Below are 25,829 nucleotides of genomic sequence, written 5' to 3' on the forward strand. Positions count from 1 at the left end.
GCCTCGTGTGTTACAGTCACTATCACGCTTACACTGCAGTTTCGGTTCTATAGTGGTCATATTATCCTGGGTGGTAAGTAGTCCACACCACGAATGAATCGAATACTGAGAAGTAAGGAACATGGCAATCTTTTTCTCAGAGACTAGACTCGATTGAAGATCTTTGCCACGATAGTCTGGCTGACCCTTCCCTTATACTAGCCTTTTCAGATCTTCTCTTCTGTTGTTTTATCCTGCTCAAAAACGTCTCTCAACCTTGTTTTCTATATATGTATATATACAACGCTTTGTTTAAAAATAATGGAGACGCTCTTTCCACACTGCTACGTATTTTTGCAGTTGTGCCGATTGAGAAAAACGCTTCTTTAGCGCTTTTCCTTTACACTTATGACAGCGTTTTTTTCCAAGACTCAGAACGCTTCGAATTCGATCGTCGAACAAGCGTCAACTTCGGCAATATTATTTAAACATCTTTTTTGTATTGCGTCATAACGCTGCCTTTTTAGACTTTTCTTTAGTTTTAGGAAAAAGTTGCAGGAGCTAGGCCCGGTGATTACGGGTCTAGGGCCCACGTATCGAGTCTTTTGCAAGAATCACTGTACGCGGGCTGAAGTGTGGGCCAGTGCATTGTCGTAACGGCGAACCCAAAACTTGTTAGGCCATAGTTAAGGTCTTTTGCATTGGATAGAATCGTTCAATCCCCTTAAAGCTTTTTGATTGTGCTTCCAGGTCAATACGAGATCGAACGGCATGAATTCGTATTAAACGACTCCCTGACGGTCGAAAAACCTGTACGAAGCAACCGGTGTTTGGATCTTGATAGTGCGACCTTCTTCGATCTGGGTTTGTCTTCGAGCCGATACTCGGAAGCCACACGCCCAGATCTAGTAATTACGAATTGAAGTAACTTCGACTCTTCCGGAAGTGCCAAAAGATTTACTGACATAATTTTTCAGGGAGCTATTCTACAATCAACGTGATTATGAGCCTTTTGACGCCTAAGCAACCAGTAAAAACGATTTGACATGGACGCACTAAGGTCTCTATGCTCATTTTTGAGCAAAGGGTTATACGTAAAGGGTATCTTAAAAAAGGTACGCACTTTAATTGGACCATTCTTTTCTTGACAGAACAGAGACGGGTGGCAATTGCTTAGATTTACTACAACAATCTGCTTTACCACGCATTGGGATTTCGGTGAAAACGACAATTTTTATTTCCAGCAGGACGGAGCACCTGCACATTATTAGCGTGACGACTATCTATGCCAGAAAACCAACGACACTGGAAAATTTGCAAGTTGATCGAAGCTTTATTGTTGAGCCTATTGTTATCAGCAGTGTCTTGATTAGGACGATAATCATTTTACGGAATATCTGCCGTAGTAGGAAAAGTCATATATTCAATGTATAAAATTTAAATATATAAGATTATATGTAAAAAGGGACTAGAGTTATAATCATTCAACCTGTACATACGTTTTTGGGATACCTTGTGTATACATATAGATAATTTTTGAAATGGTTCAATTAGAACACATTTACAAAAAGCATTTGGTAGGTTTATTAATTGCTCTATCTTTTCCTTAATATAATTTGGTATTTTTGTAGAGCGCAGAAACATGGAAAAATTTGCCATGAGCTAGCTTTCATAAAAAAAAATCAAATTTTAGCCCAAAATACCAGAAATATATGACTTGTGATCACAGCTACACATGATCGGTTCGTTTGATCTATTCAAATTGTTTGTACGTTTTCATATTTTTACTACAGAGGCAATCGTTTTTGCCTCTGTAGTAAAAATGATGCCAATGATTTTTCAAAATGATCTGTAAACGTGACATAATTTTTACATTTTTTTGTCTCTTGAAGTAGTCTTTATTTTAACAATTGTTCTACGCATACTTTTTTTCGGTCGTGTTTTGAATCTACTACAAACTTAGATTTGTCAATTTTTCGTTTGGCTGGATGGTAAGTGCTAAGTTTATCTTGACCACTCGGTCTAAAGCCCGCTACGAGTACTCTCTATCGTACAAGATTCATTCAATGTTGTTAGAAGCTATGGAGGTTACGAATCACGCTGGCTTGAGCACAAGTTAATGCGCCAATGCAGCCAGACCCCTGGGAACGATTAGAAGGTTAAACCTCTTGAAGTGACCTTAAGGTTTTGTCATGCAGTAATTTAATTCCACAAAATGGCGAATACCCTTTCAGGAGGTTTCAAAACGACAGTCCTACCAGTCACGGTACGGAGTCATCCAAACAATAGTTCATTCGACCAGAACCGCCGCAGAAGATAAAAAATATTTTCGACGACGCAATTGCCAGAGCAGATTACGCATGTAAGTGCGGTGTAAATCTTTTTTATCGAACGTACAGCTGTTTGAATACGTATGTAGCCTATGATCCGAGTAGCATTTATCTTTCTATTGTTTTTTTTTCTGTCACAGTCACACTACGTTTTTATATGGAAAGGGTAGCACCAACTCATTTCACACATCATGGCGCAAAGCCAAAGTGGGTACCGTTTGCATTAACATGGTGATGAGAGCATTCAATGGTGCTCTGGTACCGGATTTTGATATAGAGCTAGACTGTTACTCCAACGAAACTGGGGCAAAATGCATCCCAGAATTATTTATGCGCCACCCATCATTACTACTAGAACTATTATAAAGTACAAAACACGAGCACGGGGCTTTCTCTCTCACAGGGCAGGTGCCTTTGGACCGTAAGGTCATATCTGTGTGTGCCGTTTGCGGCGACAACGCCAGTCCCTCCTGAATATCGGAATCACGCAAAAATAACCACCGCAAATCATTTACAGGCTGGCTGACCAGAAATCTTTACTTTCTCCGTTCATCGAAGGCCGTCAAGGTTGGTATGAACGCGAGCCTCGCTCGTGAATGATTCGGTTAGTGCTCAGTATTTGTTGCAGCTAATTTTTGCTTCTGTTATCGATGCCTTACAAGAAAATACAGAGGGAAAGAAGCTCTTTTGCAGCAAAAGTAGAGCTTCGATCTGGTCACCCCACTATCAATGCTAAATAAACCGGTAAAGTGAATATGAAGACGTTCATGATATGAAAGGGATAATGAATTCAAACGAGGGGCAAAAATATCTACTGGGGGAATCCTTCGACATTTCAAAGCTTCGGATTTTTTTTTTGATAGTATGCGCTTGAGCGAAACGGTTACTCCTTGACTCAGAATTAAAGATCTCTTGTTTTCCTTTATTTTTTTTAAGATTATATTTATCAAAGGCGAAGCCTCTTTTTCGCAACAGTAGAGTAGTTCTTCAGGGCTGCTTGCGGAATATTGAAACACCGTGCTCGTTTTCCAATTAATGTTGACCTACCTATAAGCTTTTATCTATTTGACATGTGTATACGTGTAGTCGTTCTATTACATACAGAACATTGAAAGTAGACTAACTTTATTAGCTTGTAATGTAGTACTTTCCCTAGGCTAACTTAATAATTTAGAGCTCTTTTATACCACGATGTAATCTCAAAATGCTTCTCCTTGCGATAGCACAGAAGCCAAAGGTCCGACTTCTCTTAAAATCCAGCTTACTTCATGAGTAATTATTAGCTCAATGCGCATGAGGGTTACCTAGAGGGAACACAGAACCTTGTGACCACTCCTCATCGAAGACTGAACGTAACTGGTCTTTGAATGCTACCAATTTTATATGGGAGTTTCGTAACAAACATACAAAAACGGTAATAAAGAAAAAAAAAATATGATCTGATTATCCTCTAGTCACCTTCGAATAGGAGGGTTTTTCCTGTGCGTATCGTAATCAACGGCGAGTTGCTACCGAGTTTCGCGTCGGCCTCAACTAGTCAGACCGGAAACATGCTGATGGCACGTAGACCATTATACCTATGAACTGATGCTAAAGCCAAACGGTAACGGTAACAGCTTAAAGCTGCCATAACAAGGATACCGACTAAAAAATGCTATGAACTAGCCGCTACCATAAGATTTAATTGTTTATTGAAGTAAGGCGCGGCCATAACGAACACGATTTTTTCATCTATATCATACATATATGTGAACGGCCTAGTTGATACGCGACGACCGGAGCAAACAAGTGCAACGGCGAGACATAAAAATCTGGACATTTACAATTTTGCGAAGGTTGGTAGATCATGGGACTAATAGCACAGCCAATTAATTGAAAAAGTATGGATTTATACGTGAGGCTACTAAATAGATCAGGAACATTCCGTAAATACAGGCAAACCGCGAACGAATCCAAAAGGTCGTTGGATATGAAAGGAGTTCAGTTTAGAGACTTGAGCGGAGTCTGTCGCAGATAAGCATGGGATGAATAACTCACTTTTGCGTTCATCGAAACAAAAGATGATTCCGCTAAGGAAAAACTTTTCTAAACCTTAAGCCACTGCTCCTTATTTATTAATATAAATAATAGTGGAACATTTGTACTGGACCCTGAAGCGTCAGGAGCAGATCTCAGCCATTAAACTCCTTAGACAGCTATAGAAACGAAACCTGTTTCATGAAACTTCGACGATTTGGCTTTCTTATTATCTTAAATGCATTTCAAGATTGTCACCGTGGTTGACGCACGATTAGAACAACCAATCTGATAGCTATAATAAATAAAACTCGTTTTGGATTAGCAGAAACGTACAATCCGAGTTCTGTAACAACCAAACCTATCGGGAACTCTTCCATAGTATGTATGGTGAGTATTATTTGTTCTCCCAAATGTCTATAATTTAGAAAATTGCGTGCCGCGCAATTCTTCGCTTATTTTTCGTAGATGTCAAAATACGTAGCCAGTCTTACACGTACGTTTTTAAGCTTTTTCATTTTCTTACCGTTTGAAGTTCGTCGCAGCGTTCTGGAGTGGGTTTAATTTCAAATGTCTCCCCTTCTTTACCTCACCATTTATGACTCTAGCCGTTAGGTTTGCCTTATTATATCAATAGTGATTTTTAGATAGTGCTATTTTACACGAGAACATAAAGCACTTTTAGTGAAATCCGGATCTGCGTCGTCACATCATAAATTACACGTTCGTACGGACCATTATCATATTGGTTTTCGGGTCGTCTTTTGGAGCGACCTTGACAAACTTCGTGTATTTGAAGCTAAAAGTACAGTATAGCTACCTACGTTTCTATTTTTATGTTATTTGTCAAGGGGTTCCATTTTTGCCTTCGTCAGATACAAACCAAGGACATGGTTTGTAATTGATTTAATGTTCATATGTGGGGCACTGTGTACATCTTTCTTGCGTACACTAGAAAAATTAATGTATACTAACCACTTGAAATTGAACCGATACGCATTACCACCTGAAGGTGTGCCTAATTACAAGGGCGTTTAGGGCGAATCCTTTTTGGGAAGCATAGCCCAGCTTGTCTGTGTTGAAAGTTCTTGATCGCGATCGTCATGACCAAGTGTAATCTTATTTTGTGCTTTATTTTGAAAACTTGACGCTTCAAGCACAAGTACGTTTTATCAACAGATGGTGCCACATGGTACGCACCCAAATAATGCAAGTCTGTTTCGGTAATATAAAAACAACTTTAATCGACGCACTTCGGTGTGGCTCTATTCCTTTGAAACAGACATTATATATAGTGTATTGAAACTGTTTTACTACCTGAGGTCTTTAGCAGAGGTCTCTTTAGTTGCAACGAAAATAGCATGAAATTCTTACCTATTTAACCGCTTAAACTTCTGGAAGGGACTGTTCAGAAGACCTTCAATATTTACAGGCCTCGTAATACCTAGGCATAATAAATGTGAGGCCGCTCTACAAATACGGCCTATTCACGGGTTCTGTTCGTACCTTTACTGTCGTTTTTTATTGTTTTATTTTTCTTCGTCGAAAGTAATGTAAAAGATGAACTGGATCAGCCGTTTATTAATAGCACGAAAAAAAAGCTTTCAAAAGACATGCCCACCCATATATATGTATATACAAAACTAACCACGTTGGCTTACGATAAACGCATCTGGTGATTCTGGCATCCTATTGACGTACGTATTGTAGTATTTACAGGGGATAGTTAATTTCTAGTTTGCTCAAAACGTTCGTCAATTTGTATATAATTAATATAATATATTAACTAATTCACTAATCTAGGTTAACGCTCACAGATAGCATAGCAATTAACCTATTGTTGTTTTTAAGAGCTAGGTTGGGAAACTGGAGCTCACTATAATCACAGCTGGCTTTTGAAGAAGATATTAAATGGACTTCATTCAATCAAATGAATTTTTACGTTTTCTACAATATCGTAGATCATTTTAGAAAATAAATCGGTCTGAGTGATATCTGTTTCGTCAAATTCGTTCGTACACCGTATGCCTTATCGATCACGTCAGCTAGGGGTAATTTGAACTACCGTTTTTGACGATTAAGTGATCAAGCCTGGCCATTGCTCATCAACAGAGATTTTCTTTCGTGGGGCAAATACATTGTGACTAGACGTTCCTTTTAACAATCTACCAATTAAAATATAACGGCATAGCGATGATGAACAGGAAGACTTACGGAGTAGACAGACTTAGTAAATAATTGGCTTAAAAAGCCATGTGTTGCCTTCTGGATTGCTTTATGCGGAAAAGCTTAGAAGATTCGACGTTTAGGGAATCTATACGTATAATAGGATTGTTCAAGGGGACTTAGAGCTGTGTTATTGGAGTTTATTTATTATTGTATTTTTTAAATCTCTTCGAGAACGATGAAGGTCGAAGGACGCACAAAGATGAGGCTGGAACTTTTGGCGGTTAGATTTTTCGACATGTAATTTTTGTCATCAAGTGGTCAAAAGGGCGTTTATCGTAAAAGCGACATCCACAGGGTACAAATAAGAAGTCGTCGGCACGTTTTAAGCTCATCATAGTCTCCTGCCTATTGTATAAGTGAAAGTTAGACCTCTATTAGGTTACATAGTTTCATATACGTTGTCCACTTAGTTCAGAGGCCACGTACACTATAAGGTAAGCAGTTATGAAAACTGAACATTTTTTGTGTTCTGTGGATGCTCCCTTCAACGCTTGTTTACCTGTAAAATCTGTCTGACTGTTTCAAATTGTAATCTGAAGATATATATATTTTCACTCATTATTGTGTAACGAAGCATGTGTGTGGAATACATTGGGCTGTCTACATCCGAAAGTTTATTGCGCCGTCGCCGAGACCTTATTTAAGTTTCCTCTTCGACAATTTTGCAACAAATGAAGTTAAGCCCACGAATTTCCACATCGAATTGGCGTGATTTGACGTCCCTGGAAAAAAAACATATCAAGTGCCATCTTTTGATAGCGAAAAAATGCGCTTGCCACCCTCCAGTGACATAATTAGCTTGCTTTCGCTGTTGCCCCTGCCGTCGTCGACCTTCCGTCGACTTCCGGTAAACATTATGCATCTCTACGATTAAAAGCGAATCATTAGCTAGCGACCCATTGTCTAACCCAGATTATCGTTGCGTTGTATGAGGTGTTGTTTTTGACATATGTAGTCAACTGAGACCGATGAGTCGCGTTATGACGCTGCTTCAGCGAAGTAGGGCGATACGTTCATGGATTAAATAGATTCGACGAATTGTTCTGCTCGTTTGGTAAGCGAGTAAGCGATGCACGGCTTACTTACGAGCGGCCGGTTTATAGCGTTGCTGAAACCGCAGCTCTCGAGTCGGAACTACCAGAAAGTCGTGTGTATATATATATATACTTTACGTGTACAATAAGAACTGACCATAAATCATCTACCGCGTCATAATTACGAGCGCGCAAACGACGACGGCCGCAGCAGCAACTAACGAATAAATCATAGTGGAAAAAGTGTACACTACTCTTTACCGACACTCAGATACAGCAGATTGAGTTGCTTTCGTTACCAGGCAATACGGGTTTCATAGTCTATCACATTGACATTAGTTTGGTTCGGCAATACCATGTCAGCCTGATACGGTAGGGTACATTCTACAACAATCAAACAAGAATAGAGGAAAAGGAACGATTAGTTCATCCGCAGGCAGACGTAGATGGTTATTATGTTTGGGACAGGCAATAAGCCTGGCTTATTCTTGTTAGCCAAAATCACTGCTGTACGTCCATATACATATAAATGGGCGTTTTAGCTGGAATTATACTTTCTTTTTACGCTTTGTACTATAAAGGCTACAATTACAAGGTATGTTTACGCGCTCCAAAGGCCCTTCTAACACTCTTCGTATATTTCAAGAAAGGGGAGGCGTTGCCTCGCGACAACAACATCTATCAGGAACCCTCTTATTCAAGGCGGTCTTTAGTAAGGCTTCAATGTTCTTTGGGACCGCTTTGATGAAAGGGTCTATCTGCTTAACAACCGAATGAGTGCTTGTGACACAATTGGCAAAAAAAGATGCTGATCTTCACATCGGCGCACGTAAGTCTTAAACTATACATATTCCGCTATACATATTCGTTCCTGTCCAACAATGATAACTGTAAACGTCGGCATAGTTGGCTAGGACCTCGTGGCATTTTGAATTAAACTTTCCCGTAAGGCCACAGGGGCTCGTTCTATCTGACTCGCTATTGTAAACAATTACATTAACACGCGAGATACTGCAAGGGTAGTATCAAAGAGAGGCCAAGTGCACTCGAACTAGCGTTCATTCTTTACCACACCATGGACTCGAACACGTGTCAAGATTTAGCACGATGCAAATTGTGTATTTATGGATGACTTTATTATAAAAGACTGTCTGACTAAATCCCTCGAGGGTGTAGTTGTATATGAATAAGCGCAAAAAGAAAATGTGTTTCTCTACAATAGACTAACTCTTATATAAATGATTATAGTTGACGAGGGCTTTCTCGCACCTTAGCAAGAACTCAAAATAAAAACGTTTCAAATTTTTCTCAGCGTCAAGAACTTGTTTTTCCGCTAGACAGTGATAAAGAACAACTAGATAGGACAAGCACCTACGGTACGGATACGGAAGGAAAACTTTGTCGTAGTTACGTTTTATTAAAGTTCGAAGTGTGTTGTACGGATAGGCATGTCCAATAACTTGGCGACACCATCACTGGAAATTATCTCTCCCAGCCGTTTAGGCCAGAAGTAAGATGAGTTTGTTCTTCGTAGCTAGCAAACTGGTTCTAACACCACCCAAGTCGTATAGTATACTTTGTTTCTACTATAATATTAAATCGATTCAATTGAGCAGCTACCGAGCAGAAAAGCGGATTTTTTTTCCGTAAGAAAATTCTCAGGACATGAATATAGTAACGGTGACACAAGCATACGAGATAACTCATATTCAAAGCTTGTCACAAAAGGAAGCCACTCTAGCATAGGAACAATCACTTATACGCAATAGACAAAATCGATTTGTCCAGAATTCGACCCACACTTCTTCACTGACGCTCGCGTGATGTTGATGACAGACCTGTTTTTTGGTTCCTTCAACCCAGTCGGTAGCATAGTTCTTAGAAGTTGCCAGTTGCGCTAACTTAAAATACCGTCAACAAATTTCTAACAGTTCGTTCGATCGGCCCATTCTAACAAATCACATTTCACTGAAATGCCTTGTCAACACACGGTAACAATTGTGACAGAGTTGAAATCCTTGATGTTTTGTATGTAAACTTTCGTGCAGTCGCATTAGCTGGACATGGTCTAACCCGCATGCTTAAGTTTTCACGTAGCTAGCCATAGAATAGAAATGTGAAGATTAAACTTGCGGATCTTCCGGCTGTATTGAAACAATTAGATTTGCATTAATCACACGATGCAAATTACTCTGATGGCGTCCGCTTGAAGACAGAATTAGTCTGTTTTGACTATTTCAACGAAACGCTTAGCTCTTCAATCCGTTTCGTTATACTGATCGAGTATCCTTATACTAACCAAATTCTGACTTATGAATTAAATGTTTCGTGATACCGATCATATTCGAAAAATTCACGTAATCGTTTACGAGGCGCCGTTAAATTAAGCTTACTTGAAGGGTTCACAATACAACATGTGCCCATAATGGGACCTATACAAGATCTATCGACAACTTAAGGTCTTCAAAACGAAAACACGAGCTGTAAAACAAGGCTTTAGGCTTTGAGAAGGCACATACGAAATCCCCGCACCGTCACGGAGACACCACATCCCAGTGGTAGCTTCGCTTATGACAACGTCCTATAACAATGGCAGACGATGGAGCTAGTTGAATCGTGCTAGCCGATCACCGTATTCTCTTTTATCTAGTTCTTAGCGATGTACGTAAGCCGTTATCGACACGCCCAGTCGCAATACGTGATTTCTGTTGGGGAACTGCACCGGAGACCTATCCAACAATTTAGTTCGTCCTCATATGAATTTATCTTATTTGTTTGTTTAGAATCGTTATAAGTGACAAGCTAGATTCTTTATTAAACAAACGGAGGCCATTTCCTTGTATAGTGTTCATGGTGCATATTTTGCAGGGCGAGGCTGGCCGATGCTCCGATCACTGCGGAACGATGCACGCGAACTGATATGCTCGAAACGTCACGCGCGCGGAAAAAAAAACATACACAGCAGGATAAAGCATACATCTGTTCTTTGTCCACCCGGCGATTTCGATGCAGGCCTTGGCAATTTTTTTAGCAATTCTTCGTTCGAGCTTAACCACAAACTCCCATACATGACAGCTCACCAGCGTCATCGAGAATTACTCTGAGCTACAATAATCAATATGCAATAAAAGCAATTAACGATCCCAGCTACCCCAAAAATGCAATACGTTTGTAGGGAGCAAAACAATTGAATCCAAATGGACAACCTTGCCCCCAACCCCGCACTTCGCGGCACGACCGTTAAATCCCCCATCCACGATTTGAACATTTTCTCTTGCGTAAAAGATTTGACAACAGAAATAATTGTGCTTGCTTTACTCAACATATCAACGATTCTCACACGCACCCGGTACATACTGATACTTTCGTTAGTGTGTCTATTGAAATTACAAGAGTTTGACCGAAATAGCCATTGGATAAAACTTAGCGCAATTAGCAAACGTTCCACGTTTTCATTTCTAATCACTTTCAATATTGAGCTGGCTCCGAATCCGATTGATCGCGACCGTCCTCAGTGTCTGAGGCCATCAGAGCTTCGCACAACAGCGTTGCTTGGTGTGAAATTAGTTTTCTTTTCTGATCTCATTGTGAGGCTTGCCATTTGACGTTATATTTTCCTCTGTGTGCTAAATGTTAGTCCACAGCCAGACATCATTTCGGCAAAAAAAAAAAAAGCTTGCTTGGGTACCGTTCGCAAATTTATAGGACGAATTGAAGACGCATCTGTGCAACCAAAAAATCGTTCGAAAAAAAAATCTCTGAGACTAGAGCTCGAAGTTCAGTCCAGCTCTTTCTCCAAATGGTCGCGCTTATCCAACATGTCAAGGTGTCGTAGTAACCTCACAATGAGTGATTTCGCCTGTGACGTGACGAGCACAGTGTTGTAAAGGGCTAGGCTGCGACAAACGGGGGTGCTGCTACTGCTGCTCAGACTAGTAACTAATGGAACTATGCGATAAGTATATAATCTATTCAGTCTTATCAACTAAGACGATGCCGGAATTTCCTGTCTATGATTGCGGCAAATTTACAGCATAGTTTGATTGAGTTGTAGGAAAATATTGACGAGCATTAATTCACAACGCAAGGCTGTATTTTACCAACAATGTAACTTCCATCTTCAAAGCCAGAAGAACACGCGTTGACAGGTAGGGTACAATTGTTAAGCGGCGCTAGTAAGCAAAAGGTGTAAATTTAAATCTGATCAGTTGATTATAGCTCCGGCATCGCTTAACGGCGGCGCTTTGCCCAATGATTCAAACAGGGAGTTTACTTTTAACTGCGTTAAAGTTTTTATACAATCATGACAATGTCACAGAGAATGAAACAACATTCCGACAAAGATTTGTAATCGGAAGAAGACACTGTACTGTATATTGTTTCATCGTCGCAGAAACGTTTTTTTTTTTCAATTTCTTCATCTTTCCTTTTCTGAGGTGGAATTGGCACTACGAAGCAACTAAAGGATCTAAAAATTTTACTTCTTGCGAGATATCGTTGTCGTTCAACTCGTGGGCCTCGCTAGGATCGTTACGAATACGAACGAAGTTATCGTTAATAGCTTCAAGAACAATTAATTTATAAGCTACGCCATCGTGTTTGGCAAATAGCACATGGTAACTTCGATAGGAGAGTAGTCTAATAGATAGTTGTTATTCAATTTTTGCGTTATCTATCTTTAGGCTTCAAGGCATAAATCGGTTCCTGGTGCTTTGGCCACCGGCATCGAGCTTTTACGTTTTTATGCCCTTGTAAGTTCTTTGCCCCCTTTTTTTTTTTTCCCTTGTAAGGGCTTTCTCCGATATGGAAGTTTTGCACAAACACTGCAGTTTGCTATTAGAGATACTATAATATATAATACCGTTTACTGTGAAAAATAAGTTCACAGTAATTAGTAATGGATTCGTTGTGTCGATGCGATAATGATGGACTTAGGAGTATGCATAGAATCAAAGTTGAACCTAGACGATCTTTACAAGTATCTAGGTTTTTTTTGGCAAGCTATTTGGCAAAATTGAAGAATACCGTTGTGCAGTCAATAGTTGCGGACGCAGTCCCCGTCGCGGTAATCGTGCGACTGTTGCTGCGGATGACGCTTATTATAGCCGTTCCGAGTACAGGGGAACTCAGTCCAAAGCTATATTAACCAAGTCCATATATATATATAGACTTGGGGTAGACTGCTTGACTAGTGATTCCGCTTGAATCGTCAATATGACAAAGTACTCTCTATCCACAGAGCCTTGAGCAGGCTAGATGATGAACATTTGTCCCTTTGATGGTGCAGTGGCACTCAGGTTCAAAACTGGGTAAAGATACACTTCGCTGTGTGCTGGATAGGGCCAGCCATTTCAAACACAAAAGCCAGTTGGAGTAGTACCGAACGTAGAATTCAAAACAATAAGAAGAACGATAGGTAAAATAAGAGGCACACATGCCCAGCAAACCATTAGCAGCTAACGGCGTGAAAAAAAAAAAAAAAAAACACATTTCCACGTATTATAAACAATTATTACAATTATTCTGCAAACAAATGTATGATCCTGTATACAAAACACCTTTAAGAAAAGCCAAAATGTGTCGAGTATTTCCACACCTAACTTTCATATAACTAAACATTTTTTCATCAGAATACGTAAATGTTCATAATTGAATTGCCTGCTGTAGATTGTAGACAAAAATTGATTTATCTGAGATGAAGCTATTTGAAGAATGTTTCTTCAGGCAATCACACTTTCACTGCTCCATAGAAAACAGTGTTCTTCGCGCAGAAAAATGCCCATTAAGCTTTTCGCTTACACTACATTATGGACTCTTTATCAGCTACGAAACAAGCCTAAGACATCCTCGAGATCGTAAACAGGTAATTATCAGTATACAAGAGCTTCGAATGAATGTTATGACAGATTGGGCGGTCTAAAAAAAAATAAAGTAATCGAGAAAAAAATAACGAGGTTCGATAACCACAATAGAGATAGTAGAGATGAAACGTGCCAATTGACAACTGACGGTTTGTGTGTCATAAAATATGTGCAAGTACACATTGAAGAAGGTAAGCACAAAATAACTTGAATACATAATACGTTTCAATTTGTCGAGCTTCGTTTACCTCAATCTAATAGAAATTGTACAAATAAACTGCAACATTATCCCAGTGGTAACTGATGAACCTGCTTGCAATTCGAAGTGGACCTGAAAAGGAGAAAGATCCTGATTATTCTATATTATATTATCTGATAATTCAGATTTATAAAAGAGCATTAATTTCTATGTAGATTGACTTTATGGGTGAAGGAAAATAGAGCCTTGAAAAACGATACTCCTCAATAAACTTTAAGGTGAATGCTTCTGAACAATCTTGTAACCAATTCGACGAAGCACATTCTAACAACTATTTAGTATAAATAGAGCATATATACAGTTATTATTATTAATATAACAACATAACACACAGGTTGGGGGCCAAAATGGGCCTGATTTAACCTTCTATGGCGGGCGGTCAGTTCGGTAGAAAGCGAACTCTATTTCGCTAACTAATTCGAGGCCGTTCAAGCCACTGGACTGATCTGCGTCTGCAAAATCGTTCTACGATTATGAGCCGCTCGCATTCGTGGGATTCTTCATTTAATCATAGCTGCCGTCTAGTATACGTTGCTGGCGGGGCTCGAACCAGCAACCCCTGGAGTGCATACGTATTCATATAGAAAACACTCTATTATTCCGTTCAATATTCATTTGAAAGGCCACATTGGTAAATTAAACTAGTGCATTGAGGGTTTGGCTGCTCAGGAATGATAAGACGTTGAAGTGATGATAGCTTTTTGAGATTTCATATGCCAGCAGATTATTACGGCGGTTTGTTGTTACAAGCCTTCTCTACAGGCACACGATGCTATCTAGAAGAGCGTTTTACACTACGTATAAACATGAAAACACCCTAGTATGTAAATAATTCTAAATCTTGATCAATCTTTCCCCCCAGTGGAGAATGCCTAACACGTAGTATTCCGTACGCAGGAGAAAATTCAATGCGGAAAGAGCTTAACCTTCGTGTAGGTAGGGCTTTAAAAGACTCAAGGTCCGATCACGTTCTGCGGCTTTTTTGGCTATATCGGTTACGAGCTTCAATTCTGACAACACCTGTAATATAACAGCAAGACACATGTATTGTGTAGCACATGATTCTATTTGTATTTTTACAATGTGAAATTCTATTTGAACTGCTTAAAAAAGAATCATCGTCCTGTACTTAAAACAACGCAACTGGATATGTTCAACAACTCTTTCAATCCCGTACAGTTTCTTTTACTGCCAACAACTTAATGTGCTTAAATAACTATATGTATTAAGTTAAAAGTTATCCGCCTGCGATTTCATTCAAATAACCTTCCTGAGATTACCAACTTGTCTGGAACTGATGGAAACCTACTATCCAACTCACCGATATGAGGCAGCAATTGGTAACGGGTATGGCACCATTTAGTGGTTAAAGGCAAGTTGTTACTGTCTTCAATAAATCAGCCATAAAAGATGAAATTGTATGGTAGAAGTCGACATCGACAGAATGTTAAGGAATATTTGGAGAAACGAACGCTTCATTATTTAATCACACGTATCGTATAGAATATATCATAAGCGTGGTTCGAACTAGCCCCCCCCCCCCCCCGGCTTTCTCATCCAAAGATTCCACTGCACGTATAGTTGAAGAACATGTAGATAATAGAGGAATATAGGAAGTTATAAAGAAAGAAGATTCTGTATCGTCCCTCAAAGTATCGATGAAACGCGATCCGCGGGATTTATAGCAGCTGTGGAGAACCGTATAAGAGTTTGATCACTTTGCCCCAATGAATCACAAATAATAGCCTGTACACGTAGAGAAATAGTGGAACGCACGAGATTTTCTGAAGCTTATTTTTCATGCCACCTTTCTAGCCGAAGAAGGATATTATTTATGGAAAATTGATGTTTTATCTAATAAGATATATGTTTGTATTAGTTTTGAAAATCTTTGCATCACGATGTTTGAGGAATTTTAGCGTCTGCGGTAGGTAAATCCGTATTCACTAGTGACGGGGACTATATTAGCGACATTCACCTATGATATCGGACAACTGGTGGGAATCTAGATAGGAGACGCGAAAGAAGAGGCGCTAATGCAAAAGCAATAGGAATCGTAAACTATATGATATCCAGAAAAATCACTTTCTGATGTCAATAAAAGCCGCCGTTGTTTCAAGTGACCGGAACTCACTCAGTGCGTGGATTCGGCCAAAGGCCTCTGAACAGTCTAAAAAAAATCGTGATCAGTTTCAGTGTCTTCGCTTTATACATACATATATATATATATATATATAACGGATTTTCGCTCTGTGTCTTTCTTTTGGCCGACACACCGCCCGAAGTGCCTGTCACAACCTTATACGCTACGAAAGGCAAACTATGCGAGATGGCATGACGGGACGTATTCTTAACACTGTCTACAAAATTGTGGCGGTAGAAATATGCCCAAGAATACACGTTCTTGCACAGCATTCGAATCACTTAATAAAGGCGGCCGTTAAAAAAAATGCAGCGGCGTAAAGATTGCTCGCAGCTGAGTTGAGCGGCTCTGTATGGGCTACGCTGGATCTATGGTAGAAGCAAACGCAGAAATTGTACAAAAACTATGGAAAACAGGGAATATTGGTTGGTTTAGCTTGAGCGTGTTTTTTTTCCGATAACCAATTAAATTAGCGTTAGTTGTTTTTTTAACAACAGGTATCATCTGCTAGATTTTTTCTAGTTAGGAACTTTTCAAGAAATTGTTGTGTGTATTCAAATAAGTAAGACAATTTTATTGTGAAATAGGTCTTCCTTTATCGGGAACATTACAACATCTCCAATCGGCAGGATTTTTCAAGTGACCGTCGCATCTGGGATACTTTGGTAAAAATGGGCCAAGTAACCTCACAAGAACAACCGGTATAATATCGCTGAAAGGTTCATTAAACATGACATACACCCAGCCGTCGCTACGTTCGACCTGCATATAAAAGTCATTCAACCCAAAATACTTTACTTGGTTTCCGCATCTCATAGCGGCTTTACGAGGAAGCCCGTGTCTCCAATCCAAATCCCATAGCGTGTTATTCAGTCCCGTCACGTGGAGGCGATCGTTTTCAAACTGAAGCTCAACGCCTGCTTGGCCATCTTCACACATCTGGTTACTTCTTGGCAGGTGAATTAGTATCGGATTTACGAAAAGATTAAATAATGTGCTGAGACGCCGAACCTTGTTAACACTGACGGGACTGTCCTCTGTCAATTTTCGCAGATGATTTAACAGTTTGTATAATCGTTCCTTATAGTGATGTGCATAGTCGGCCTTGGCCTTAAGCAACTGTTCCACAAAAGGGTATACGACGCAAATGTACTTCCGGAAATCCGAAATGGGCACTGCTGGAGGTAATCGCGGGGCGCGAACCCAGCTGTAGGTAAGCCGCGTATCAGCGCTGGCTTTTCCACCTCTAGGGCAGTCGCCCTGCGGGGACCGCTTTTGAGGCCCCTTTTGCCGTTTTCGCCGAGGTATTACGGATTTCTGTTCGTCATTGGCTTGTCCGTCGTCCATCGGTGATCTTCTGGATTTCAACGTTTTACGCTTTGGAAATTCGATATGAGGATTAGTTTCTGTCGCTTTGTTTCTCTTAGGGTATAGTGACCATGGACGACCGTGCTTCAGATGATGCTGGAAAAAATTGCCCCGGCTTCGAACAGTAGTTATTTTGCAATCGTTGCTGTTGACCTTTGATCGTTAAATTTGATCACTCGGTGCATGTCCATGCGCCTTGTTCTAACTGGAAATTATATCAGATCGCTAATAGATAAACTGATACAATTGGCCAAAATATATTTATGCGTTTCTAGATTGAGTAGCCATTGACAAGCTGAGCAGAGGATTGCTTCGGGTCTGGTAGATCTGAAGTTCTCCACATACTGTCGTTCCAGCTTCTTGAACCATATACGAGGTATCACACCTGCTATGCAAGATATGTTCAATATGCGGTACAAATTTTTGCCGTGCTTGCTACAGTTAACTGAAAGTTCTAATCGGTGAGATAGGCTAGTGCAAGAAGCCAACTGGGATATACAGGAACGGGTGTAACTTTAATGAGAGTACTGATGCAAAAGTTAAAAAAATGCTAGCTACTTCAATTTTTCATGGTACCATGAAGAACACCGAGGTGTAAGGCCAGATGCTTTTAAACTGCTTTAAAAGAAATACAGTGAAGTAGGAATAACATATCTAGGCATATTCAATCAGCTCTTATGAAAAGTGCCTTTCTTGGGTGTTTTTCACGCAAGTGTCAAAGGAAATGGGCTTACCTGTAATTTATTCCGTTTCTTCTGTCCTGGATTTGGTAAAACCGCGGTTTGAAGTGCTGAAAGCTTTGCCAGAACCTGCTGATCGGATTGCTCTACCCGAAACATTATCTGGAACCATTTTATCGCACGAAATATTCCTAGGATCGTTGTAGTAGCGTGCTAATATATTTTTGCATAAGCTACTTGATAAATAAAATTAAACGAAAATTGACAATAATATTGTAAATATTGTCCAGGTAGACAAAAAGACTGCAACCATCGATCTAGAATATCGATGAAATGTTAGAGCGTCAACAATGGAAATAAACATTTCATATTTTTTTTTTAGCTCAATTTTTTTGCAAAGTTTATATATTATATTATATATATTGACTTAACGATTCAATATCGGGGCTACCTACAGACAGTCCGTAGCCCAAAGGGTCGTAACACAACGTTGGGCTCAGCTTTGTCCAATGGCCTGTATATTTGTCCATATCTAGGTAATTAAATTAATTCTCACACATACATAATGAACGTGCTGGGACATTGACCACGATTTTCTATAGTTGGCGAGCTCCTGCAAAAGTCAGGCCAAACCAGTCGCTGAATCAGTCAAGTATTGCTTTGCCTGCAAGGCTGTGAGAATATGTGTGGCGGTTCTTTCTGGAGTAAGAATTTCGTTTAACAAAAAGCACCATCGTATCAGAGGGCAATCGAAATAGTCGGTCGTAAATCCAAACTAATGATTGAAGTCCCGATTCTGATTACCTGACTGTAAGCTTTATGCAAACTTCTAGTGAGCACTGTTTCACCCGCTAGTAGAATCGCCTGTTCCAGGCTAACGTGTTTGAACAGCGAGCTCTGAAACGTGAATGAACAGATCTTTAACGGACCATAACAAATTTTATTATTATTATTACCATCGTTATGGATTATTATCGTTTGCGCACTCTATTTAATGAAATGCTCACACGCACAACGCAGGCCACTCGGCGGGTATAAGAAAAAATTGCTCCATCCGGCCGGATGGAACCATCTTAACGGACAGCGTATCTTAGTAAGCTCGTGAAAATACCAGCACCGACAAACAGACCAGCCTCATATGACATCATGATTTCGCCGCGCGAAACAGACAATTCTAGCCGTTTTAGCCAATCGCTCTGACGGCATCTGATGGCTTCTTTCTTACTTTTCTAGGAAAAAAGAATAAGAACGAAAAGGTCAAGGCTCTGAGGCTGATGGAAGCCGTTTGGGAGAATATAATAATAATAAATTACCTATATCGAAGGCCAGGCCAACGTCTGCTGTGCGCGTTATTGTTAAGTTCATAAATCAAATGAGCCCTTGCCTCTACTCGCTCATTTTTATTCCATTCGCTGTTTCCAACGTGCGTCAATTTCATGTTAACTAATTTTAACGACAGCGGCGACAGCAGTCACAACAAAGGCCACCGAACGATTAACAATGCCAACGTTTTTAGGACCAATAGTAAAAGAATCGTCTAACGGTAAACCGGCGCATTGACACCGTCCTACGGTTCGTAATCACACAAACGTCAGCCAAGGACAAACACAGATTGACGGAGACACCCACGCACAGATTGGGGTAAAATCGTTTTGTTTAAAAGCTTACAGCTGGTAGAGAGAATGAAAGAACGGATTGTAACAGCAACAGAGTTCGCTGTGCGTATATCTCTCAAAAGTCCTGCTCAACGTCAAATCCTTTACGTACATATAGATGTCTTCCCTTTCGCAGCAGCTTCGTAACGCGTCACTATTGTTTCATGTTTTTTCATGTCCTACCGCCACGCAAAGCACCGCGATCTTCGGGTCCATATGCACGTTAAATACGACTGTACGTTATAATTATTATACACATTTAAAAAGAAGCTCACAATATACAGATGTCTAGAGCCGTTGCGCCCTATTGAGTGGTCTTGAAAGAACTACCATCGGCTTAGTGTCGTATCTGCGCGTGTATGATCCCCCACTAGGAAAACGATATCAGGTAACACATTAGTACAAGTAACGTAATAGCTGACAATGCAGATGTACTTAGCGATAATTCCTATAGAATATTGACGGCGATATATGGACGGATACAATTTTTGTGCCCAATCAATGGTGTTCTGAAAATCTTGTGAGATGGGGTGAACTGAGAGGGAGGCTGGTCCAGCTGTGCAGGTAACCACGTTGTTAATATAATATTAAGTAATAACAGTGCTAGGAGAAACCTTAGTAAGCGTAGAGTACCCATGGGAAATAAGATAAAAAGACAGCTAATAAAGCAATTAAGTTTAGCGCTTTTGCCGATATTCTTAGACGACCTGCAACCAGGGCGATTAAAAATAGCTCACAGCCAGCAATAGTATAGATTGGTAGTGAAGTAGACGACAAAGAAACAAGTCAGCTTCGTCTCTTCCTGTTTGTGATTCATAATAATGAATAAGTGAGATAATGAAGTCGTGTGCTTGTGTTAATCTGATATCAGGGAAGGCGACAAAGGAAGTCTAATCAACAATCAGACAAAGAAAAACTATCATTATCTCGATCTAACCATATAGATAACAAGGAAAAAAACAGAACTTTGATAGAATATTGTAAATTCGATCGAACAAAGCAATATAGGGTAAAACGACCAGCGAATCGTACTTTTCGTATGGCAAACTTGCAAAGCACAATGATGAAGTACATAATTCAAACCAACTTGAATTAAGTGTGCAAAAAAACACTTGCAGATAAACTCGCGTCACAAGGGCTACGTATCGTTTTTCCCACGACAGTTCACGAGAATGAGCACTGGATGAACCTGATGACCTAAATGCATGTTATTTCTACTCGTTCATGTCCACGTTGAAGTCGCGCTTGTTTATATATGTATATATATCTATATAATATGCTCAGAAGGCACTCATACCTCACTCATATTGCCATTATTCCAGGTACCAATGCGCGGATCGGCGGATGCGGGGCATAGGCTTTCAAAGCCCCTCGTACCCCTAGGGACCCATAAATGCCCATCGCTGGCTGCGGCGTTTGTCCCGACAAACATATAGAGCAAGGACAAAGCTTTTAAATGCATTATTATGTCACTACAGCAGTTGACAATACCGACTCAGCTCAATTTAGAGCTGATTCCTTCTTCGCCGTGTTTGCTCACCAATCTAAGCTAGATGAGTCGGATGTTTTCAAAGAAACATTATTAACACTCAAAAAAATGTTTTCTTTGCACTTTTACATTGACTAGTTAAACACAAGCACAAAATATTTTCATTACTTTGCATTAACGATTACAGGAGACATCTGTGCTATAGTGGGGCACAAAGCATTGAATTAGAACTCGCAAATGTACGTGAGTAAGAACCAACACGACGCGTTACGTGCGCAACTTGTATAACCACACAGCGCCAACGTAGCACGTCAGATTAATTAAGTGGCGTCCAATTTTGCCTTGCTGTACAAGCAGATAAACACTGGGGAGTATTAGTATTTACGATAGTCTTATTGTGCTATAGAAAAACCGCTCCGTTTTCCTTATTTACGTTTTCTATCAAGGCAAATTGTCAATATTCGTTTTATTGATATTATGACAACATTTATTTCTCGATTTCTATCTTTTTTTTTTCATTTAATTTAATTTAATTCTAGTAGCTAGGGCCCATTTCCTAAACTGTGAGATCATCGCATATACTGCTAAACAGGTAGACGTGTCCTCGGTTGAGTTAAATATTATGGCTTTTTCCATACCGTGTTGAATGTTGTTTTTAGAATCGGTGAAATTTATCCCTAGAAATGTTTGATTTTATTCTGGAAATAGATTATCAGTCATTATTTAGTGTATATTGTCATTATTAGTTCCAGTGTATACTCTAGAAAAGTATTATCTATGTAACTTTCGTAAACTCGATAAGACAGCAAAAGAAGGTTCGCTCAACGTTGATTTCGACGTATTTACCTAAATTGAAATACTTACCCATAAACCGTCTCACGTCCTATTGCGCCTTGGCCAATGCTTCGACTAGCTCAGACTCCCAGATTGAAGCAATTCAATGGTTCTTCTAATAATTAAGTGCTATGAGTTTGTCGAAAAATGAAAACTACAAGATCAACAAAATGACAAAACAACAAATCGACCACCGATTAGAAACCCCATTATCCGTCTATGGTTACCCTCCTGCTAAATCGAGCTGATTTTTTAAGTGGTTAATTTAAAATTGAACTATTGTATTTTATACTTTGGCTAATTCACGAGTATCACTTCAAAATGCTTACTTAAGTTGAGCCACTCAAATGCGCTACTCATATATACGTTATGGGCTTTAATTAGCCTCCTTTAGGTATAAGAAAAAGTTGTAATTTATCCGATCGTAACTCTAATCGATCTAATCTATCCGTTTGCTTAATCTGTATGCTCCAAGGTAAGTCTTGCTCTATATTTGTAATCAACAATTAAATTGAACTGATAACAGCAAATAATCCAAAATGGGCAACATATAGGGCCTATGTAGCCCTCCGGAACAAGCGAGTTCAATTTCCAAAGACGAAATGGCGCCCGTCCTTTTTGCCACATGGGATAACAGGGTTCCCGTAATATGAATAGGTAGCAAGCATTGCGTAAAACAATCGAAGTGTAGCTGGCCTCAATATAGACTTGAAGTGCATTCACCCTGAAGCTCTAGACACAATTAACAATCATAGACAATCATTCGAGTGTGAAGGCTAATACTGAGCTCGTCCTCCTTGGGGCAGATTCCTTTGTATTGTTGCCACCATTAATGTCTGGAAATAGAGGCGTTTTTCGCTGTCTACGTGCACGTTACCTAGCGCTTTTATACCACTAGGTAAGTACCTCTATCGTAGCATTAATTGGACGTCTGTCTTATTCAGTAATTCTATCGGCTTCGACGTTAACCCTAAGCTTCAAAGGCCATCATATTAATTAGCTGGCGCTCAGAGCTGATGGTGAACGCCCCATAGCTAGGTCAGTTCACTTTTACAGTATATATTGTATTAGTAACGAGTGACAAATATTGATAATTACTTACTCATTTGTTACAATGAAGACCTTAGCAACACTACTCCATTGGTAGAGAACAATCTATTTCATAATTCGTCCCATGCTTCTGACTACTATGGTTATTTCTGGTAGACATCCTTAAGCAACCCTACTGGCAGCAGCCTTCCTTAAAGAATATCTAGATTATGGCAATCCTGTGAAGGTTGGCGACACCTTGAGTTAAACCCATTTTCTTTACACAAACCTCAAAAAATAAAAATACTCTATGAGGGTCTAGCGGTGTCCTGTTTTGCACATTTTGAATGGCGAGCGTGCTTCCTCGAAGAGTTGGACAGCTGGGCATCAGTATTTAAATTTGGGTCAGATCTTCCAGTGGGGTTCGCCCCGTCTATATGAGAGCTACAGGAAACCCCGAAGCAACGAATATGTGCAGCCTTATTTGGCCTGTTTTGGCCACGAGGTCGTCGCCAGAACAGCTGCCAGTATACCGGCTGCGACTATGCCTAGAAACGCCTATGCGTTACAATTATTCAACGCCAAGTTAAGCAATCAAAAAAATAAGTTTTGTCAATCGTTAATAGACGTTAGGTGCTCTTGGGCAGTATAAAGCCGGCTTTTGAATGTTTAACCACAAGTTCCATTTAGTTCGGCAACTGAAGAAAAGCACCCAACTATTTTCTAAGGTCAACCGCAATAAAATTCATTTCACCATTGTGGTTACGTATGATGCATCCACATGAATTCTAATTTATGATCATGAATATTCATAATGTAGAGCATATATGGATAACATTGTGGTGCAGGAATGACGCGTTTTATCAAAAAACTGGTTAGCGTTTCTATCAACTGTGGTGAAATGTCTCACTTTGTTGACATTTGTGGTACGTTACACGGTTGAAAATACGACGATTTAGCTTGACATTTGGCCAAAGATCAGAATCGTACCACATTTCTAACCTGTTCACATCTAAAAAAGTTCGATAATATTAAAGTCTTAAATCAATATTTCCTTGCTAGAATATAGAAATCGGTACTACATAACCTTATCGTTCCCTAAAAGCGCTTATGCTTATAATAAAATTTGATTCGCGGCGCCAGCAAGCATGCTAGCTTTCCCACTGTTCAACTTTGCACTCTTTTGCGGGCAGCTTCTATGCGCGGAGCTACGAGTTTTCTAACCCTTTAAATGAGTTTCTATTTATATTCTAGTCAAGACACATCCTACACGACCTGTTTGAACAAAGAAAGTTGTTTTCTTACGTAATCGTAGTGTTCTTCCCTTTAACACATCGTCCTTGCAACAGGTCTCTGATGATTTCTCTTAAATACACAAGATCTGTTCGAAACGATCGAGATGATTGACACCACTTTAATATCGTTGCCTGTGTAACAAGTTATGCCTTGCCATTCATCAATCTAGTTACGGGTTTACTGCACTTAAAACTTCGCTTACTCTCTATAATTGTGTAAACTACAAGCCGGTCTATTTTAGTCGCGTCATTAAGATTGTTACACGACTGATGACAGGATGGTAGATATTCTAGCTTCAGTAGTCCTATCCTTAATTGCTTCCGGTTAAGGTATTTCTATACATTTGTTGAAGTTACCTCTTAGGTTAATTAGTGTAGTAATTTAGCCGAGAAGTGACTTTTTGGTCAGCTGAACCTCGCAACAAATTTTTGCTCGAACTTAACCTTTACAGTGATATGACCGACGTGGTCAGTCGTAGCTGTGGCATCTTTCAAGCCCTTTCTTCTACGACGCACCTCATCGAGCTAAATGAACTGCTGAATACCTACCTAGCTACATAAACTCCATCGATCTACCCTGTGAGGGACTTCGGCGTGCCACAGCAGAACTGGACAGGATTTAATTGGACTTCTGTTTAAATTTACGATTTTCAAATGAATCGAATTGAAACACCTGAGCCCATTTTGTTCGCAAATTCTACAGAGGATAATATTTTGTTTGACAGCTTTCGATCTTCTGGAGACGGGCTGCGTGGGTTTGAAGGACGAAGTTGACGTTGCGATGAAAAGCGCCGCCGAAAGGACAACTAATCAATGGTATTATTGTAAACAACCTACACAATACACTTAGTTTACAACGGAAATGAACATTCACGTTTAAAGTGTTACGCTCTACACGATTAATTCAACTGGTAGTCTTCTGTTTATACTGCTTCCTGAACGGAAATTCGAAGCGGAAGTCCTGACGCTTCAAATGGGGGAGACAGAAGATATAATTATTCGTTTTTAAGGTTTGAATATCATACGTCTTCAAAGTAGCCAGCGCGATGCATTTCTGCGCTGCGGCCTCAGATACAATGGTCGACGTACAATCTGTACACAATATGCACAGTATTCAGCGTTCCATGGGGGAAACATTTTTAATACTTCTTTTTCAGTTGACGTCTCCGTCGACGGCGGCAGCCTTTGTACCAAGATAGCTGCTTCGACTGGCAAGTTGTCATTTCCTAATAAAGCTTTTCATAATAAATCGTGAATCAGTACGGAATTAAGTTGAATATCTGAGTCAGTAAGTTATTATTGCTATAGGAAAGCTTTCCCGCTTGAACATACGAGTAAAATAGACGATACTGAACGTACATCACTAGCTAGGTAACACATGTTGACGTTTCTTTTTCTATACTATTGATCTATGCATATATATATATATATACATATATATATATATATATATATAGGCGATGAATAAAGCCGTAGTTACGATAATCGTTCTTCGTCTTCTCCATATAAAACTTGCTATATAGCATATCGGGACGGTAATATGTATGGCATTACGGTGAGATGAATTGTAATTGAGTAAAAAGCAACGTGCAGTTTGCTAACACACAGACATGTTGATTAGTTTGCAA

The 25,829-nt window shown here is 39.7% G+C and overlaps 1 protein-coding gene and 1 long non-coding RNA gene across 15 annotated transcripts in view; one reads left to right on the forward strand and one right to left on the reverse strand.

The window, feature by feature from the left end:
* Positions 1–21,016, reverse strand: part of LOC111252543 (uncharacterized) — a 28,514-nt gene extending 7,498 nt beyond the window's left edge. The window contains exons 1-7 of one of the 14 annotated variants that reach the window (XM_022810661.2): positions 20,852–21,016; positions 18,704–18,796; positions 18,462–18,512; positions 17,954–18,061; positions 14,635–14,728; positions 13,698–13,780; positions 5,600–7,276 (exon numbers count right to left, since the gene is read on the reverse strand). In XM_022810661.2, the coding sequence (XP_022666396.1) occupies positions 13,704–13,780; positions 14,635–14,728; positions 17,954–18,061; positions 18,462–18,512; positions 18,704–18,796; positions 20,852–21,016 (588 nt within the window). In that variant the 3' untranslated portion in view covers positions 5,600–7,276; positions 13,698–13,703. The other 13 variants (XM_086993535.1, XM_086993538.1, XM_086993533.1 and 10 more) reach the window with 13 other exon arrangements.
* The window catches only part of LOC111252548 (uncharacterized), a 55,878-nt gene that overhangs the window by 29,055 nt on the left and 994 nt on the right, over positions 1–25,829 (forward strand). Inside the window, exons 3-6 of the long non-coding RNA XR_002674270.2 lie at positions 730–1,094; positions 2,214–2,341; positions 2,827–2,876; positions 20,877–25,017. This is a non-coding gene — a long non-coding RNA (uncharacterized LOC111252548). The remainder of the gene's footprint in view (positions 1–729; positions 1,095–2,213; positions 2,342–2,826; positions 2,877–20,876; positions 25,018–25,829) is intronic.

Source organism: Varroa destructor, unplaced genomic scaffold (genome assembly GCF_002443255.2).
Source record: "Varroa destructor unplaced genomic scaffold, Vdes_3.0 BEIS01000006.1, whole genome shotgun sequence".
Classification (NCBI taxonomy): Eukaryota; Metazoa; Arthropoda; class Arachnida; order Mesostigmata; family Varroidae; genus Varroa; species Varroa destructor.